This window comes from Ranitomeya imitator, chromosome 2 (assembly GCF_032444005.1).
Source record: "Ranitomeya imitator isolate aRanImi1 chromosome 2, aRanImi1.pri, whole genome shotgun sequence".
NCBI lineage: Eukaryota > Metazoa > Chordata > Amphibia > Anura > Dendrobatidae > Ranitomeya > Ranitomeya imitator.
The window spans coordinates 448,100,018-448,119,517 of NC_091283.1; the positions used below are offsets into that span (position 1 = coordinate 448,100,018).

Genomic DNA, 19,500 nt, shown 5'->3' on the forward strand with positions numbered 1-19,500 from the left:
TACAACCTCTTCCAAAAACTGAAGGACCACCAATGACGTTTGCTGTGATTGGGGATGAAGCGTTTCAAATGTGTGCCAACCTCATAAAACCGTAGTTTAGTCGGGACTTGAATCACAACAAAAGAGTTTTCAACTACCGACTGACAAAGGCACGAAGAACTGTGCAGTGTGCCTTTTGGAACACCAACCAATCTGAAAATTGAGACAATTGATGATGTGGTCAAAGTGTGTGTTATGCACAATTACATCCTGGAAAAAGAGCGGCTATAATTAGAACTTGACGAGCCTGTTGAGGACAACAGTGGAAGTTGCCCACTTGTGGGATAAGTTTGCTGCTTACTTTGTTTCGGATATTGGACGTCTTGCATGGCAAGACGATATGGTTTAATACACCTTAAGTAAATGTTATATGTTTGACTTTACTGCATATGTTTGCTGACTTTAACTGGAGGTGTTTAATTAGTAGTAAACACCCGTTACAACTTGACTCAACAATAGAATACACATGTGTGTTTTCGCATAAAGAGACACTCTGCACTCTGGAGCGAGGTGGATGATTATTGCTGCTGGGGTACTGCACTGGGTACTGCACTCTGGAGCAAGGTGGATGCTGCTTGCTGCTGGGGTACTGCACTTAGGAGCGAGGTGGATGCTGCTTGCTGCTGGGGTACTGCACTCTGGAGTGAGATGGATGCTGCCTGCTGCAGGGATACTCCACTCTGGAGTGTGGTGGATGCTGCTTGCTGCAGGGCTGCCGCACTCTGGAGCATGGTGTAGCTGTGAACTGGGGGAACAGGCCAGTGATGCTGTGCTTGTTGATGCTGGTAAAATCTGGCCTGCGACTGATAGTTCAGGACTGCTGCTGCTGTAATGCCTGGCTGTAAGCGGTCTGGCAGGCCTGAATGATGTTCAGGCGTAAGGTTTTCCCGACACACCCCGCTCTAATCACTTTTTTTTTTCTTTTTTGCAGCAATAAACTCGGGCATGACTGACCTCTCCCAGGCCCTCTGCCGCCCACGATAAGTCCCAACAAAAGCAGTGGCAGAGGCCTGGGAGAGGGGAAAACCTAATGGACCGGCTGCCTATTCCCCAGGCTGTGAAGCCTGCCTAGTTGCTACATCGCTGGTGGATGATTGGGACTGTTCGTTGGCTGGTCGATGAGGGGCCGCTCCAACAGAAGAAGATCCAGGTTCTTTGGGTAAAATAAAATAAAAACATTAGTAAAAAAAAATGTTTTTAAAGTTTTTATATAATAGTCAGACAACAAAAAAGATACGTTTGCAGAGCAAGCTCAGGCCTCAGAAAAGACAGCATATGATTGTATTTGTACTTCGAAAGCTTTGGAGCAGCACCACTATTAACCCACATCTCCTGTCTGATATCCTTATTGAAGCGATCCTTCGTCGAACATCAACGAACTTTTACTCTCTTCACTGTGAAGTGAAAAAAAAAAAATGTAAAAAAAGACAACAACATTTACAGCAAAACAGAGACCACATTGCAATACTTACGAAAATCCTTTCTGACTTTTTGCCTTGCATGGTACCAATCATCCAACAGCGATCTGGCCACTTCTTCCCAGATTCGTTGAATCCATACTGAGTCGGAATGATTATGATCACGGGGGTCCCGCAACGCTGCACGCTCTTGAACCAGTGGAATGAGTAGGACATTGTCAATGACATGTTGAGCTTCCTCACGTTGTTGAACCTATAGATCAAATAAAAGAAAAAAAAATTAATAAGTCACAGTTTTAAAGATACAAACCTGAAAAAAAAATCCAATTACAAGTCTGATAATGAAAAGAATACTTACAGCCCGCATTTCCTCCTCAGGAATTTGAACCCAAAGACCCTGGGAAGATTCATTTCCACTTGACTGCTCCTGCTCTTCTGCACTGGAAGATTCCTGTAAACAAAATACATGATTTACCACATATGTAGTATTGCCAGTCAATACATACCAATCAGTATATCAACGGTGATTACATAATCCGTGTCATGTCCAGCCTGGGAAGCAGTCAGGTCTTCACTGGAGGACCTGTTTGAAGAGCAGGCAGCAGTCAAGTGAAACACTAGGGAAAAGAACAGATAAGAAAAATTGAACTTGTTAAAAGAGCCAAAGCAAAAACAAAAAAAAATTTGAAGGCCAATACTTACATTACAGGCAGCAGCACAGCAGCAGAAAAGCAGCCCAACACGGGGACAGCAGTACCGCAGCGGAAAAGCAGCACAAAACTGGGACAGCAGCACCGCACAGTCTACAAGGAAAAAAAGGAAAACATAAGACACAAAGTGATGAAGGGTGTGAGACTGGGCAGAGCAACATAGTGCACACACTCATACTTACACAGTGCCACAGGAACAATCCACAACCACAACAGGTATTCACGGAAAGGAAGGCGCAAGCCAGGCAAGGAGTCCTGGACAGGAAAACACAGTCTAGAAAGAACAGAAAACAAAACCTAAGTACAGAATGTAGTGAGACAGACGTACATTTTCAAAGCTTCTATACTTACATCCAGAGTCTTGTGCTTGCATCCAGAGTCTTGAGAGTAATGGACTACCTGTCTCCACAGATGCAGATGGTGACATCATTTCCTGGACATGATTAGTGTAAAGTACGCATGTGTACGCATGTCTTTGCATACCAATGTGTTCCCATAGACAGTAATGCGTTGTTTTGACGCACTCATCCGCATGCGGACATCTGCGCTAAATTGACGCCTCAAAAAAATGCAACATGTTGCGTACGCCGCACACCGCGAAACAATGCATGCATATGCATCCGCATGCTAACACATGTCCCTGTGTACACAATGTTAAATATATGTACGCAAGACGCATGCGGATCGGTATGTAGGTATACGCTGCGTACACATACGCTAATGTGAACCCTGCCTTAGAATAGTATTTTAAGATGAATAGTAAAATCCCCTTTTCTTTTCACATGACAGGTCGTCATCGCCCTCAGAACGTCAGGCCATTTACTTCTTGGAGTTGTCAAGATATACCACCGAAAAGCAAAATATCTTTTAGCTGACTGTAACGAAGCATTTCTCAATATGAAAATCACATTTCGTCCAGGTGGCTTGAACTCTTAGATCCTAAAAAGTGACAATTATTTTGTTATATTGTGGTTAACAGCATTTGTTTTTAAATTGTTTTATTTTAAAATGTATGTTATTTATACAGGAGCTCTGGATCTTATGGAAAATAACCAGGAAGCAAGTTACAATGCAATCACTCTCCCTGAAGATTTTCCCGACTTTGACATGCAGTTGCCTGATTTAAAGTATTGAATTTATTAAGTTGTTTTTGTTTGTTTTTTTTCTCCGTAGAAATTGTAAATTTACAGCTAATATCAGCCCGATAGCCTGATTATGATCACCTATTTATATAATCGTCTAAGGGGTACTTCCGTCTGTCTGTCACGGAAATCCCGCGTCGCTGATTGGTCGCGACCAGTTGGGGTCAGGCACAGTGCGGCCACGAATTCCCCTTCCCTACTCCCCTCCAGTCAGTGCCCCCTCCATACTGCCCTCCAGCCCTCCACCGCGGTGTAACGCAGTCCGTTAATGCTGCTATTAACCATGTGACCAACTTTTTACTATTGATGCTGCCTACGCAGCATCAATAGTAAAAAGATCTAATGTTAAAAATAATAATTAAAAAAAAAAAAAAATCATTCTCACCTTCCGGCGCCTTTCCCGCTCCTCGCGACTCTCCGGTCCCAAGAATCCATTGCGGCAATGACCGGAGATGACGTAGCGGTCTCACGAGACCGCTACATCATCACATGTTATTGCCACAATGCATTACTGGGAACAGAGCGTCGCTAAAGGCTTGGGCTGGATCCGGGGGCCGCCGGAAGGTGAGTATATAACTATTTTTTATTTTAATTATTTTTTTTTTAACAGGGATATGGTGCCCACATTGCTATATACTACGTATATACTGCGTGGGCTGTGTTATATACTGCGTGGGCTGTGCTATATACTACTATACATATTCTAGAATACCCAATGCGTTAAAATCGGGCCACCATCTAGTAGTAATTATAACAACGCCTGCCCCCCTTCATAGAGGTCAGAATCAAGTCTTGGGGTTGATATGGATGCAATTTGAATTTGAAACACTGCTCAAAAACACAAAAGAAACACTAAAATACCACATTCTAGATATCATCGAATTAAATATTCCAGTTGCAAATCTTTATTTTTATGTTTTATTACCCTTAACGCATTCCACGATGTAATGAATAATCAATGTAAATCAACATGAATATGCCATTGAGGTCTGGATTTGGAATGATGCTTAAAATCAAAGTGGAGAATCAAATTACAGGCTGATCCAACTTCAGTGAAAATGCCTCAAGACAGGGAAATGATGCTCAGTAGTGCGTGTGACCTCCACGTGCCTGTGTGACCTCCCTACAATGCCTGGGCATACTCCTGATGAAGCAGCAGATGTTCTCCTGAGGGATCTCCTTCCAGACCTGGATTATAGCATTAGTCAACTCCTGGACAGTCTGTGGTGCAACGTGTTATTTGTGGATGGAGCGAGATATGTCCCAGATGTGCACGATTGGATTCTGGTCTGGGGAACTGGCAGGCCAATCCAAAGCATCAGTGCATTCACCATGCGGGAATTGCTGACACACTTCAGCCACATGAGGTCTAGCATTGCCATGCATCAAAAGGAACCCAGGGCCTACTGCACCTGAATATGCTCTAACAACGGGTATGAGGATCTCATCTGGGAACCTAATGGCAATCAGGGTACCTCTGGCTATTACATGGAGGGCTTTGCGGCCCTTCAAAGAAATGATCATGCTGGAGGATGTTGCAGGCAGCAGAATGTTCTCCACGGAGTCTCCAGAAACTGTCACATGTGCTCAGTGTTAACCTGCTCTCATCCATGAAGAGCACAGGGTGCCAAAGTTGAATCTGCCAATCTTGGTGTTCTCTGGCAAATGCCAATCACCCCGGAACGGTGTTGGGATGTAAGCGCAACACCCAATTGTGGACATCGGGCCCTCATACCACCCTCATGCAGTCTATTTTTGTCAGTTTGAGTAGACACATGGATGTTAGTGGCCTGCTGGAGGTCAATTTGCAGGACACTGGCACTGCTCCTCCTGTTCCTCCTTGCACAAAGGAGGAGATGGCAGTCCTGCTGCTGGGTTGTTGCCCTTGTACGGCCCCCTCCACGTCTCCTGGTGTGCTGGTATCTGCTTCATGCTCTGGACACTGTAATGAGACACATCTACCCTTCTTTCCTCAGCTTGAATTGATGTGCCATCCTGGATGAGCTGCACTACCTGAGCAACTGCTGTGTCGACACCGCCTCATGCTACTGTACCTCTAGGGGTGAGAGCAGTAACAAAATGCAAAAGTGACCAAAACAGCCAAAAAGGATGAGCACAGAAAAAGTCTGTGGTCACCACCTGCAGAACCACTCCTTTATAGTGGTTGTCTTGTTAACTGCCTATCATTTCTACCTGTTGTCTGTTTCATTTGCACAACAGCAGAAGGAATTGATTCACAATCAGTGTTGCTTCATAACTGGACAGGTTGATTTCTCAGAAGTGTGATTGACTTGGAGTTACATTGGGTTTAAGTGTTCCCTTTTATATATATATATATATATTTTTTTTTTGAGCAGTGTATTTTGTTACCTCCTTTAGAGGGCATCCTAGGCTTGAAAAGAGCGGCCTCTAACCTGCAGCTCTTCAATTTGTCTGCAACTCCCAGCTTGCTGAAAATTGTAGTTTCATCACAGCTGTAGAAGTACAGATAGCACAGCACTTATATTGGCAAAACCAAAAGTGTGATGTCTCCCCTCTCATTTATTTATTTTAGCGCTGTATTGGTCACAAATTGGCATTTACTCCTGTCCGATATGTTTTTACAGTTTAATTGATGTAGTTGATCATTTCACACTAAACCAAAGCCGAGTGGAGGACATCACAATTCGAGAGGATATTGACAGACAGCATACTCTTCATAGTGGCTTCGGTGAGCATATATATTAGATCAAAACTCCTACATAATTTTTATGTAGTGGGTCTAGATTTAAGGCTTGTGGCTTCTGATGGTCTCACAACTAGATTGTCATGATTGTTTCCTACAGGAGATGACCTAGACATATTCAGGCATGGCTCTTCAAGTGATGTCTCCTTTGGTGTTAACACAAATAGTATTGTACCCGAGCAGAGCTCTACCCTCCTCCCTATTGATACAAAAGATATCTTTGGTGATGACTTATTTGGAGATGAAGGAACAACATCAGATTTTTTTGGTAAGCAGAATATTTAGCTAGCCATACAAAGGTTAGTTTGCCGATCTACTCTGAGCTTCTAATACTTTCTATTACTTAGACAATGGTTGTTCGTTGTTTACATCAAGAACATAATTATACTTTTTTTTTCGTTTTTGTTTTTTTAAATGTAGATAACAACGAGCTTTTCAATGAATCCTATGAACTGAGTGTAAACAAAGATATAGGCCAAGATGTAACGCTTCCACCAGAGGATCAGCCACCAGAGGGTAAGCGCTCTGCTTTGGATTAGAAAATGGGAACAATTGATTAATTATTCTGGCTACTTTATTGGTATTCTGCATTTGTCTATTAGAATTAATAATTCAGTAGCTTAAATTTATATAACAGCCATTGCGTAATTGCAGAGTTTTCACTTTGTAAAGAGTGCCAACATTACTGTTAGAGTAATGCGAATGGAAAACAATGCAAAAAGGTGGCTCTCATGTATAAGTACAAGGGTATATGTGTTAAATTGCTTGCCAGGCTGCACTCTCCTACAGCGTTTTTTGCTTTTATGCAATAAAATACTTAGGGTATGTACACAACATTTTTTTTTTCAAGCAGGTCCACACGGAATCCTCCCAGTAAAATTCAAAGTTAGTTCAGGTCTTCACCTGAGGCTTAGCTGCAGCCTTTCTCTCTGGCCAATCCGGCTTGTATACGTGTTCTCTTCTGGCGCTTCGGCCTTTCCTTCCTCTCTCCGTAGATGTTGCCATTTTTGCTGTGCACACTTCTGCTCGGTACAAGCAGCTCCAGTGTTCTTGCGATGGTGATGCAGCTAGAGCCTTAGGCTACTTTCACACTAGCGTTAACTGCAATCCGTCACAATGCGTCGTTTTGCAGAAAAAACGCATCCTGCAAAAGTGTTTGCAGGATGCGTTTTTTCTCCATTGACTAACATTACGCGACGCATTGCGACGGATTGCCACACGTCGCAACCGTCGTGCGACGGTTGCGCCGTGTTTCGGACGACCGTCGGCCGCAAAAAACGTTCCATGTAACATTTTTTGCAGCCGACGGACCGTCTTTTCCGACCGCGCATGCGCGGCCGGAACTCCTCCCCCACCTCCCCGCACCTTACAATGGGGCAGCGGATGCGCTGAAAAGCAGCATCCGCTGCACCCGTTGTGCGGCGGAGGCAACGCTAGCGTCGGTAACCTCGGCCCAACGCACTGCGACGGGCCGAGCCCGACGCTAGTGTGAAAGAAGCCTTAGCACTCTCAGACTGGTGCCGTAGGACACAGCCATCTGGACGGCAGCCTTCACTCCTTTTCTATGTAGAAAAGCCGCGGAGACACCATCACGTGTTTCTCAATGCAAGCAATAAATAGCCAGGTCTTTCACCGGGAAGGAACAACCACAGGAAGGGCAGCATCCAAAAAGGAAAACCACCTATGCCAAAACATGGTATCCATCCGCATCCATTGATCTCCCCGAGGTCATTCATCCTTATGTTTATAGTCCTTTCACTAGGCACTGCTTCTAATAGTCAGTTTCCTACTCCACACTGATGGCAAATACCCCAAAACAGCTGTCTGTGGATGGATACCATGTTTTGGCATAGGTGGTTTTCCTTTTTGGATGCTGCCCTTCCCGTGGTTGTTCCTTCCCGGTGAAAGACCTGGCTATTTATTGCTTGCGTTGAGAAACACGTGATGGTGTCTCCGCGGCTTTTCTACATGCATTTGCATATTTCCCATAAGGGATGGGAGCAGTATTCTGGATCACTGCGTTGAGAAACACGTGATGGTGTCTCCGTGGTGTTGGATGTTTTGATCTCCCCGAGGTCATTCATCCTTATGTTTATATTTCACTCCTTTTCTAGACCTGATAGGCGGTCTGCCTCAGGAGACTGACACTTTGTATGTCTGCAGTGCTTCCATCTAATAGCATTGTTTATTCTCCTGTTCTTTCTTACTTTCTGTCCCCTGTCATGTTCGCTCTAAAAGAAGACCGCGTACACCAACCAGCCCAGCTTCCACTAGTCACCCATATTACCTGCGCATCATGTAATTGCAAAGAGACTTCCTTCTACAGCTCAGTGGCGGCCTTCGATAAGAGACATCTCCCCCCTGTTTCATATGCCATTACTCTGTCCCATTTTGTATCTAATTTGGCTGTGGTGTTCCAGACCAAGTTCACACTAATGGAGTGCCTACCCATGTTGACCACTACACCTTACACCTGGTGCTCTGACCTTTAATGCAAACTGAGTCACCTATTACTCCACACCAACATGATAGATCAGGGGTCCCCAACTCCAGGCCTCGAGGGCCGCCAACAGTGCAGGTTTTCAGGATTTCTTTAGTATTGCGTTGGTGGTAATGTGATCATCTGCACAGGTGATGATTCCAACCCCTGTGCAATACTAAGGAAATCCTGAAAACCTACACTGTTGGCGGCCCTCGAGGCCTGGAGTTGGGGACCACTGTGATAGATCATGGCCAGAGGTGTAGCTAGGGTTTCTGGCACCCAGGGCAAGAATTCAGTTTGGTGCCCCCCACCCCTCCCAGCCAGGACATACCGTATATACTCGAGTATAAGCCGAGATTTTCAGCCCAAATTTTAGGGCTGAAAGTGCCCCCCTCGGCTTATACTCGAGTCACGGTAGCGGTGGGGTCGGCAGGTGAGGGGGTGAGGGCGCTGAGGCATACTTACCTAGTCCCAGCGATCCTCGCGCTGTCCCTGCCGTCCCACGGGCTTCGGCGCTGCAGCTTCTTCCTCTCTTCAGCGGTCACGTGGGACCGCTCATTACAGAAATGAATAAGCGGCTCCACCTCCCATAGGGGCGGAGCCGCTTATTCATTTCTCTAATCAGCGGTGCCGGTGACCGCTGATAGAGAAAGAAGCTGCAGCGCCGAAGACAGGAGGGGACAGCGCGAGGATCGCCAGGACTAGGTGAGTATGTTATATTCACCTGTCCTCGTTCCAGCCGCCGGGCGCCGATCCATCTTCCCGGCCGGCGCCTCCATCTTCCCGGCGTCTGCGCTCTCTGACTGATCAGGCAGAGGGCGCGATGACGCATACAGTGTGCGCGGCGCCCTCTGCCTGATCAGTCAGAGCAGAGACGCCGGGAAGATGGAGGCGCCGGAACGAGTCGCTGGGAGCTGCAATCAAGGGAGGTGAGTATGTGTTTTTTTTTTTGTATTGCAGCAGTAGCAGCGGCAGCACAGATTAATGTGGAGCATCTATGGGGCACAGTGAACGGTGCAGAGCACCGTATAAGGCACAGCTAGGGGGCACAATGAACGGTGCAGAGCACCGTATAAGGCACAGCTAGGGGGCACAATGAACGGTGCAGAGCACCGTATAAGGCACAGCTAGGGGGCACAATGAACGGTGCAGAGCACCGTATAAGGCACAGCTAGGGGGCACAATGAACGGTGCAGAGCACCGTATATGGCACAGCTATGGGGCACAGTGAACGGTGCAGAGCACTGTATATGGCACAGCTAGGGGGCACAGTGAACGGTGCAGAGCACTATATGGGGCACAGCTATGGGGAAATATGAATGGTGTAGAGCACTATATGGCACAGCTATGGGGAAATAATGATCTATTTTTATTTTTGAAATTCACCGGTAAATGCTGCATTTCCACCCTAGGCTTATACTCGAGTCAATAAGTTTTCCCAGTTTTTTGTGGCAAAATTAGGGGGGTCGGCTTATACTCGGGTCGGCTTATACTCGAGTATATACGGTATGCGATTTGCATACTTAGTCATGTACCCACGAGCAGCTCTCCCTAATGCTCTCAATGTTCAGTGAAAAACTGAGAGAAGCTCGTTGTCACAGGACCACAAGTATGAAATTCGCATATGAGTGAAGTGTTCATGCGATGACTACTGGAACCTGCAGAGCTGAATCCTGACATCGCAGGCTTCTTAATTCTCACAACTAATGCACTGCACACTTTTAGGATTCTCCGTTGCCGGTGGACAGTCATGTCAGCACAAGCATACGATTTGTATACCTCTGACCACATTCCGACTAGACATGCCGGCCTCAGTTCATTTTCATTAAGTGGGGCCACACATTCTAGTCAGCACGTGACCGCATGTATGTAAATCGCCGGCACGAGAGAATCCTGATAGCGTGCAGTGCGCACTGAGAATTCAGAAGTCTGCAGTCACAAAGAATGACTGCAGACTCATTAAAAACCTGGACATTCCCTTTAATGCTCTTAACAAATAAAATGATGAGTGTTAGTTAGTATCACAAATAACAATTACATCCAGGTACCTTATAGATATCGTCGTCTCTGGAGTCGTTCTCCTTTTTTTCTTCATTTTGTCCAGACTCCATGATGAGTTTTGTAATCCACAGCCATCTCTGCAGACTTCCATCTTCTCCGCTCTTTTGCAGAAAAGCTCCACATGATGCCCTTAAAAACAGAAGTGTCATTATAATGCTCCTGAATAAATTGCCCCTCACAAAATATGACCCCCACACTATCCCTCTTATGGTACATGCTCTTCACACTGACCTCTCGTTTCCATACCGGCTCTTTTCACACTGTCCTCATACTGTGTCCACCTTATAGAGCCCAGTATTCATACTGTACTCTGTCATCATACTCCCCCCTCCTTGGTATACTGTCCCGTCCTGGCTGTGCCCTTACACTGTCCCTCCATGCTACGCCCCGACTACTCAGTTTCTATTCTGGGCCCACTCACTTTTCTCACCCCATACTGTCTCCTCACACTATTCCCCTCCCTCCTCATACTGTCTCCTTTCACATCCCCCCCTGTTCACTATACTGTCTCCTCATATATTTACTCCCTCACTTTCTATACTGCCTGCTCACCTGACTCCCCATACTGTGTCTGTATACATCCCATCACCCTCACTTCTTGTACTCTGTCCACATACATTTTTCACATCGCTTCTCATACTGTGTCCGCATACATTCCCCCATTCACTCCCAATGCTGTCTGCACCCATCCCCCCATACTGTTACCTCATATATGCCCCCATACCTCCATCATTGCTTTCTCAACCACCAACCCATATCATTGCCCATTACACCACCTCCATCATTTCCTCCTCCCCCACCATTGTCTTTTCCCCAACCACTCCCGTCATTGCCCATTACACCACCTCCACCATTTCCTTCTCCCCACCACCCCCATTATTGCCCTTTCCACCACCACCATCATTGTTCTTTCCACCACCTCCATCATTGCCTTCCCCCACCACTCCATCATTGCCCTTTCCGCCACCTCCATTATTGCTTTCTCCCCTAGCACCCTGTCATTGCCCTCTCCATCACCCCCATCATTGCCCTTTCCACCACCTCCATCACAGCCTTTTCCACCACCACCCGATCATTGCCTCCTTCCCCACCATTCCCATCATTGTTTTTTCTGCGGACCGCCGAATTAGGCGGCCTGACCGCCCCCCCTGCCGGCTGCGCCCGGGGCACATGCCCCAGCTTTTTCCCCCCAGATACGCCTTTGATCATGGCATTCATCCAAACGACATCAATTGAGTTGTTCATCTGTCTCCTTTTCTCTCATCTCCCAGACAACATTCATCTTCCTAACCTTAGGTCTAGACCATAATTCCGCTGAGGCTTTCACTTAAAAATGGGAGGCAGGTGCTCTTACCGCCATTAGCATCTGAGATAAATGTTTCCCATTTGGAGCCCAACAAGTGTAATCTCTATTCTGCAGCCTGCAAGGCTGCCACCTGGTCCTCATCTCCACTTTCTACAAGTTGTACAAGGTTCACATTTCCCCTCAGCAGACGCAATCCTGGTCAGAAAGGTACTGCAAGCGGTGGTCACTCAGGTCACAGCTTTGGGACATCCCATGGTTTTCTATGTTCCCCAATGAAACTACCCAGAAAAAAGGATTTTTTGGTACTAGCTATAAAATAACTTTCTTTATCGCTTCATTGGGGGACACAGGTAACTGTGGGTGTATGCTGCTGTCGCTAGGAGGATGACACTAGGCAAAAACGGAAAAAGTAGCTCCTCCCCAGTGGTATACACCCACCGACTGGCACAAAGCACCGTGACCTCAGTTTAAGCTTAGTGTCTGTAGGAGGCAGACCTGGATCTGCTCCAAGATACACATTTTTCTTTTCAGGTTCTCTGTTGTGTTTTTATTAATGTTTTTCAGGTTTCTTTTCTTAGGGTAGCAGGGTGTACTTTCTCACCCTGTTTTCCTGTACCTATGCCACCGAGATAGCAGTGTGGTGTCACCCACATCGCCCACTCTCGGACCCGCAAGGCAGGACCTAATCCTCTGACACCTTCACGGTGATTCCTGGTGGCCGGTCGTTGCCTTTTCTCCACCCCGCCCCTCTTCTCGGTGAGGCTGGGACGAAGACTGTGGTCAACAGCAGTGATCTTCCCCCTTCTTGTAAGGGGTTGACACTGTCTTCTGCATCGTCTGGAGATTGTGTGGGAAGGAGGATTACTCATTCCAGTGACCTTCATCCACCACGATGGCTCTTGAAGATATCCTCATCGCAGAAGAGGGACCGGGACTCTCCTCACAGGTATGTTCCCCTCCTTTCCCTTCCTCAGCTGCACGCGTCAGGCCAGGGAAGGATCACTGTCCCTTCAGCATGGGACATGGCGGCGTTCGTAGGGGACAAGTCTGCAAAGTTGTAGCCATTTCTCTGTCTCAGTGCTTGCGGGCACTCCCTCCTTCCACCTCTTCCCGGCTTACCATGGCCATTCACATTGCGCTTTTGAATCGCGCACCCTTTTTAACCAATAGCTTTCTTCTTCCTCCTTTTCCTTCTCCGTCTGGCACACCACCTGCATCGTGCAGCACGCGCTTGTTCGGCTGGCTTTTTCTCTCCGATCATGGAGCTTCCCCTTCCTGGCTGTTCACGCCCCCGGCGTGTCAGCCAATCGGCGGGTGACTTTGTTTCTCCGGACGGCAGATCTTCCTGGCTGTTCATGCCCCCGGCATGTCAGCCAATCGGATGGATACTTTCTTTTTTCGCCGGCCGGCAGACCTGCACGCCCACCGCAGTGCATCAGACTTGCTGTAACACAACACAGCCGATGCTATATCAGCCTCTGTGTCTCTACGCTCTCTTCTGACCTGCGGTCATCTGCACACAGGGGGACACAGCCATCCACAAAGCTATCTGCTGGTTATTGCTGGCATCAGATAGAGCAAAGCCTATCTCTTTGTCCTTGCTTCTTCACAGCAGTATTTCCACAACCCTAGAGAGGCTTCTTCTTGCCTCTCTAAGCCTACTGTATATTCAGTACGCCTGTACCCTCTGCAAAGAAAGAGGTCTTCATGTCAGCCTTTTCCTTTTTGCTGGTCCTGCAGCCCTTCTACCATGTCTGCCCCACAGGAGCCTCCTAACACCCGGGATGACTTCACACCCCTTCCTCCAGAGTGGGCTGTTGCTATGTCACAGTCGGTCTCCGACCTGACAAAAGTATGACAGTCCCTGGTCCAGGTCCTAGAACAACTTCCACTCTTGTCCACCACTACCAGTGCTCCGACCACCTCTCACGGTGATTCGTATGCACCTGACCACGACCTCTACAGGGACAGGTTGGATACAAAGTCAAGGAAACGGGCCCTTTCCAGTTCCTTCTCCACTTCTCCTGGTCCCCCTGCATCCTTGGGGATGGTGTCCTCACCCCATGCTCCCTCCTTGGAGGCTGTTTTTGGTTGGATGTGGATTCCCAGTCTGAGTCCGATACGGACCAGGTCTCAAGAATGCAGGACATGGTCAGTAGCCTTATCTTGACAATTAGCCAAACTCTTAACCTAAAGGAGGACGAGATACACGCTCAGGAGCACTCCGTTTTCTTCAAATGAGTGAAACGTTCTTCCCAATCACAGGGAATTTGAGGCAATCGTGTCTGAACACTGGGAACACCTTGAAAAGTGGGAAGGGAAGGAAGCGGCTAGACATCCTTTACCCTTTAGCCCAGACCTCCAGAGTCCCCTTAGGTTGACCTCCCTCCATTCCTCGTCTGTCTTCAAAGACAGTCTTGTCTTTGCCGGATGATTTATAAGGTCTCTATGGATAGTCAGATGGAATCCTTGTCTAAGTCAGCCTTTGAAGCAGCTGGCGACTCCCTCTGTCCCATTTTTGTGGCAAATTCCATGTCTGCCTGGGCAAGAATGCTTTGTCAGGGTATTCTAGCGGTAGCCTCTTCGGATGTACTGGCAGACTTAGCAGACCAGATTGCCCATGCTGGCAAATATCTTCTGACCGCCTCCGTGGATGCGGCCGGTTGTTCCGCCAGGGCTTCTAGCAATGATGTTGCTATAAGCCGCATTCTCTGGTTGAAAGCATGGAGTGCGGATCCACTGTCTAAAAAGTCCCTTACTAACCTTTCCTAGCCACATGAGGTCTGGCATTGTCCTGCATTAGGAGGAACCCAGGGCCAAACGCACCAGCATATGGTCTCACAAGGGGACTGAGGATCTCCTCTCGGTACCTAATAGCAGTCAGGCTACCTCTGGCGAGCACATGGAGGGCTATGCGGCCCTCCAAAGAAATGCCACCCCACACCATTACTGACCCACTGCCAAACCGGTCATGCTGAAGGATGTTGCAGGCAGCAGATCGCTCTCCACGGCGTCTCCAGCTTCTGTCACCTCTGTCACATGTGCTCAGTGTGAACCTACTTTGATGTGGGAAGAGTACAGGGCGCCAGTGGCGAATTTGCCAATTCTGGTGTCCTATGGCAAATTCCAAGTGTCCTGCACATTGTTGGGCTGTGAGCACAACCCCATCTGTGGACATCGGGCACTCAGACCATCCTTATGGAGTCGGTTTCTAACCGTTTGTGCAGACACATGCACATTTGTAGCCTGCTGAGGTCATTTTGCAGGGCTCTGGCAGTGCTCCTCATGTTCCTCCTTGCACAAAGGCTGAGGTAGCGGTCCTTCTGCTGGGTTGTTGCCCTCCTACGGCCTCCTCCACCTCTCCTGGTGTACTGGCCTGCCTCCTGGTAGCGCCTCTGGACACTACGCTGACAGACACAGTACACCTTCTTGCCACAGCTTGCATTGATGTGCCTTCCTGGATGAGCTGCACTACCTGAGACACTTGTGTGGGTTGTAGAGTCCGTCCGTCTTATGCTACCACGAGTGTGAAAGCACAACCAACATTCAAAAGTGACCAAAACATCAGCCAGAAAACATTGGTATTGAGATGTGGTCTGTGGTCCCCACCTGCGGAACCACTCCTCTATTGAGTGTGTCTTGATAATTGGCAATTTCCATCTGTTGTCTATTCCATTTGCACAACACCATGTGAAATTGATTGTCAAACAGTGTTGCTTCCTAAGTGGACAGTTTGATTTCACAGAAGTTCGATTTACTTGGAGTTATATTCTGTTGTTTAAGTGTTCCCTTTATTTTTTTTGAGCAGTGTGTATGTATATGTATGTGTATATATATCTATAACGGCACAAAAGAAATCCAAAAAGGTGATCTTTAATGCCCAACGGCGTGGCGACGTTTCGGATATACAATCCTTTCTCGAGCATTAAAGATCACCTTTTTGGATTTCTTTTGTGTTGTTTCCCCCTTTTTTGTCATTATCATAAGGAGCCTTTGATTGCTGGTTGGGGATGCGTGCACACTAGTGATGAACGAGTATACTCATTGCTCAGTTTTTCCCGAGCACGCCCGGGTGGTCTCCGGATATTTGTTAGTGCTTGGAGATTTAGTTTTTGTCGCTGCAGCTGCATGATTTACAGCTACTAAACAGGCTGAATACATGTGAGGAATGTCTGTTTGTTAGGGAATGGTTTTGGTTCAGGGGTGTGGTGTATTGATCGTGTGTTGTACATGGTTGTGATTTTAATATACATTGTGTAGGTCTCAGGTTTCTAATAAAAATTGTATATTTCATATTCATGTTTTCAGATGTGCGCACCATTATTTGTTTGGTCTGTTTTTTCTATGATTCGTAGGTCATGGCAGCAGTCATGGCCATCCTTCGTTCCAAAGGGATTCTCGTAATCCCTTACTTGAACGATCTTTTGATCAAAGGGCCATCCCGCCGAGACTGCGACCAGAGTCTTCAGATCACCTTGGACGCTCGGCTGAATAGTCAACAGGGAGGAGTTCTCCCTGATCCCATTTCTGCACATCAGGTTCGACACAGTCCAAGCCAGTATCTTTCTTTCAGGGGAGAGGTTCTCCTCTCTCTGCCAGGGGATCTACGCTCTAGGGTGACCATCTCCACTCCTCCTTCGGTCCTGCAGGAGAGTTCTGCGGAAGATGACTGACGCCATGGGGGCCGTGCACTCTTCCCAGTTCCATACTTGTCCCCTTCAACTGTCCCTCTTGACTGTTTGGAGCAAGAGGACTGCTTCCCTGGATTGGTCCATTCTACTACCTCTCAAAGTGAGGCAGTCCCTGACCTGGTGGACGCTCTCCGGTGACAGGTCATCATCACCGACGCCAGTCTCCTTGATTGGGGAGCGTTTTTTTTTCTTCATCACACAGTGCAGGGTCGCTGGAACTCCCAAGAAGCTGTACTCCCCATCAGTCTCCTGGAGAACATGGCAAGTTTCTTCGCCCTTCGCCGCTGGCAGACCCTCCTTGCAGGCCTGCTGGTCCGCATACAGTCGGACAACGCCACTGCCGTGGTCTACATAAAGCATCAAGGCGGGACTCGCAACAAACAGGTTGTGGCGGAGGTAGCTAGGTTTCAGTTATGGGCGGAGAGTCACGTTCCCGCCATATCAGCACTGCATATTCCTGTGGTAGAAAATCGGGCAGTCGATTTTTTTTCTGTGTCTTCAGAGCAAGTGGTCTCTCAACCCTTCCGTCTTCAACCAGATATGCCAGAGATGGTGTACCCCGGACGTCGACCTAATGGCATCTCGGATGAACCATATGGTTACTTAGTTTGTTGCCAGGTCCTGAGATCCGTTAAAATCAAAAAGCGTCATAAGACTAGGGAAAAACCATTCATCTGCAAAACATATATTCCCTTTAAAAATCAATAAATTTATTAACGCATTAAAAATCACCACCCAGTGTATAGACAAAAACAGTGTTCAGAAGAACACATAATGATAAACAATAGTACATAGACTGATACTCTAAGACACGGGTGGGGAACCTTTTTCCAGCCAGGGGCCATTTGGAAATTTCTAACACAATTCGGGGGCCACACAAAAATGATAACCTTGAAAATTACCCTGGTATATTTAGTCAAACAATTACAGTAACTCCCCCTTAATGTGACAGCTGGAGCTGCTTCTCTTTGTTGCAGCTGTGATGTTAGGTGATACTGATCATCTTGCTTCTCACAGCTGCTTTTCCCGGTTTATGTCGGCCATGAGAGCAGTCAACTTTTTGTCATAATAAGTTTTGTAAATCATATACTCACATAGGAGACGCTGGGACTACTGTATCTATATCACATAGCGGACGCTGAGACAGGTGTATATACATCACATAGACACAGGGACTGTTGTATATAAATCACATAGGAGACGCTGAGACTGCTGTATTTACATAACACAGGAGACGTGGGCACTGCTGTATCTATATCACATAGCAGATGCTGAGACAGGTGTATATACATCACATAGACACAGGGACTGTATATAAATCACATAGGAGACGCAGGGACTGCTGTATTTACATCACACAGGAGACGCGGGCACTGCTGTATATATGTCACACAAGAGATGCAGGGACTGCTGTATATACCGTATTTTCCGGCGTATAAGACGACTTTTTGACCCCAAAAAATTGTCCCAAAAGTCGGGGGTCGTCTTATACGCCGGGTACGGCGTGTGCAGGGAGCGATCCTGCATTTCGGCGTGTGGTTCCCAGGGTCTGGAGGAGAGGAGACTCTCCTTCAGGCCCTGGGATCCATATTCATGTAAAAAATAAAGAATAAAAATAAAAAACATGGATATACTCACCCTCGGACGGGCCCTGGGTCACAGCGCTGCTAGCGTCTCCCTCCGTTCCTTAGAATGCGGTGAGTGAAGGACCTTCAATGACGTCGCGGTCACATGAGCTGTTCAAACACTGCTTCATGGTGATTGTAGATTTAAAGGATGCATACTATCATGTTCCTATCCATGAAAACTTCCAGAGGTTCCTAAGAGTTGCGGTGTCTATGGGAGGAATTGTTCGCCATCTTCAATTTAGAGCTCTTCCCTTCGGCCTTTCAGCAGCACCTAGCGTGTTTACTAAAGTAGTCACTGAGGTCATGGCGCACTTACGAGAATTCAATATCCTCATTATTCCTTATCTGGATGATTTCCTGATAGTTGGAAACTCAGCAGACCATTGCCTTGCTCAAGTAAAAACAGCTATGGCTAAACTAGAACATCTGGGCTGGATAATAAATTATGAAAAATCCCGATTACAGCCCTTAAAGATCCAGAGATTCCTAGGGCTGTTGTTAAATTCCGAGACCCAAAAATGCTGTCTTCCACCTGATAAATTACTCCATATTTAACAGCAGGTGTTAAAAGCGATTAATAAACCATCCATGACCCTAAGACGGGCTATGTCACTATTAGGTTCCCTAACTTCGTGTATTCCTGCCGTCCGTTGGGCCCAGTTCCATACCAGGCCTTTACAGTTTGAGGTGCTGGATAATGATAGAGCCTTATAGGGTTCCTTGCAGGGTCAAGTGACATTAAGTCCAGCGGTTCTTACATCTCTTAGATGGTGGCTAGAGAAAGACAAACTGTCAGCAGGAGTTCCCTGGGTGACACACGTGACTCGTGTAATAAAAACAGACGCCAGCCCCACGGGGTGGGGGGCACACATGGGTGACATTGTAGTTCAGGGTCTATGGGACCCCCAAACATCAGCCTCTTCTAATCAGAGAGAGTTAATGGCTGTTGAGCTATCTGTTAAGAAACTCCTCGTGTATCTACAGGGTCACCATGTCAAGGTCCTCTCCGACAACCAGGTGGCAGTGGCCTACGTGAATTACCAGGGTGGAACACGCTCCGAATCCCTGATGGAAGTAGCGGACCGCCTGCTCCAGACAGCAGAAAGCCATTTTCTATGTTTAACTGCACTACATATAAAAGGGAAAGAAAATATAAGAGCAGACTTTCTAAGCCGAAACACCTTAAAACAAGGGGAATGGTCTCTGAACGGAGGTATCTTCAACCAGATTGTCCGCATGTGGGGTCATCCAGAGGTGGATTTATTTGCCACCAAGGACAACAGAAAAACAAAAAAGTT

The 19,500-nt window shown here is 47.1% G+C and overlaps 1 protein-coding gene across 1 annotated transcript in view; it reads left to right on the forward strand.

The window, feature by feature from the left end:
- Window positions 1–19,500, forward strand: part of RAD21L1 (RAD21 cohesin complex component like 1) — a 106,015-nt gene that overhangs the window by 6,520 nt on the left and 79,995 nt on the right. Inside the window, exons 3-7 of the mRNA XM_069751049.1 lie at window positions 2,957–3,086; window positions 3,195–3,294; window positions 5,916–6,019; window positions 6,135–6,302; window positions 6,455–6,550. Of these exons, the coding sequence (XP_069607150.1) occupies window positions 2,957–3,086; window positions 3,195–3,294; window positions 5,916–6,019; window positions 6,135–6,302; window positions 6,455–6,550 (598 nt within the window). The remainder of the gene's footprint in view (window positions 1–2,956; window positions 3,087–3,194; window positions 3,295–5,915; window positions 6,020–6,134; window positions 6,303–6,454; window positions 6,551–19,500) is intronic.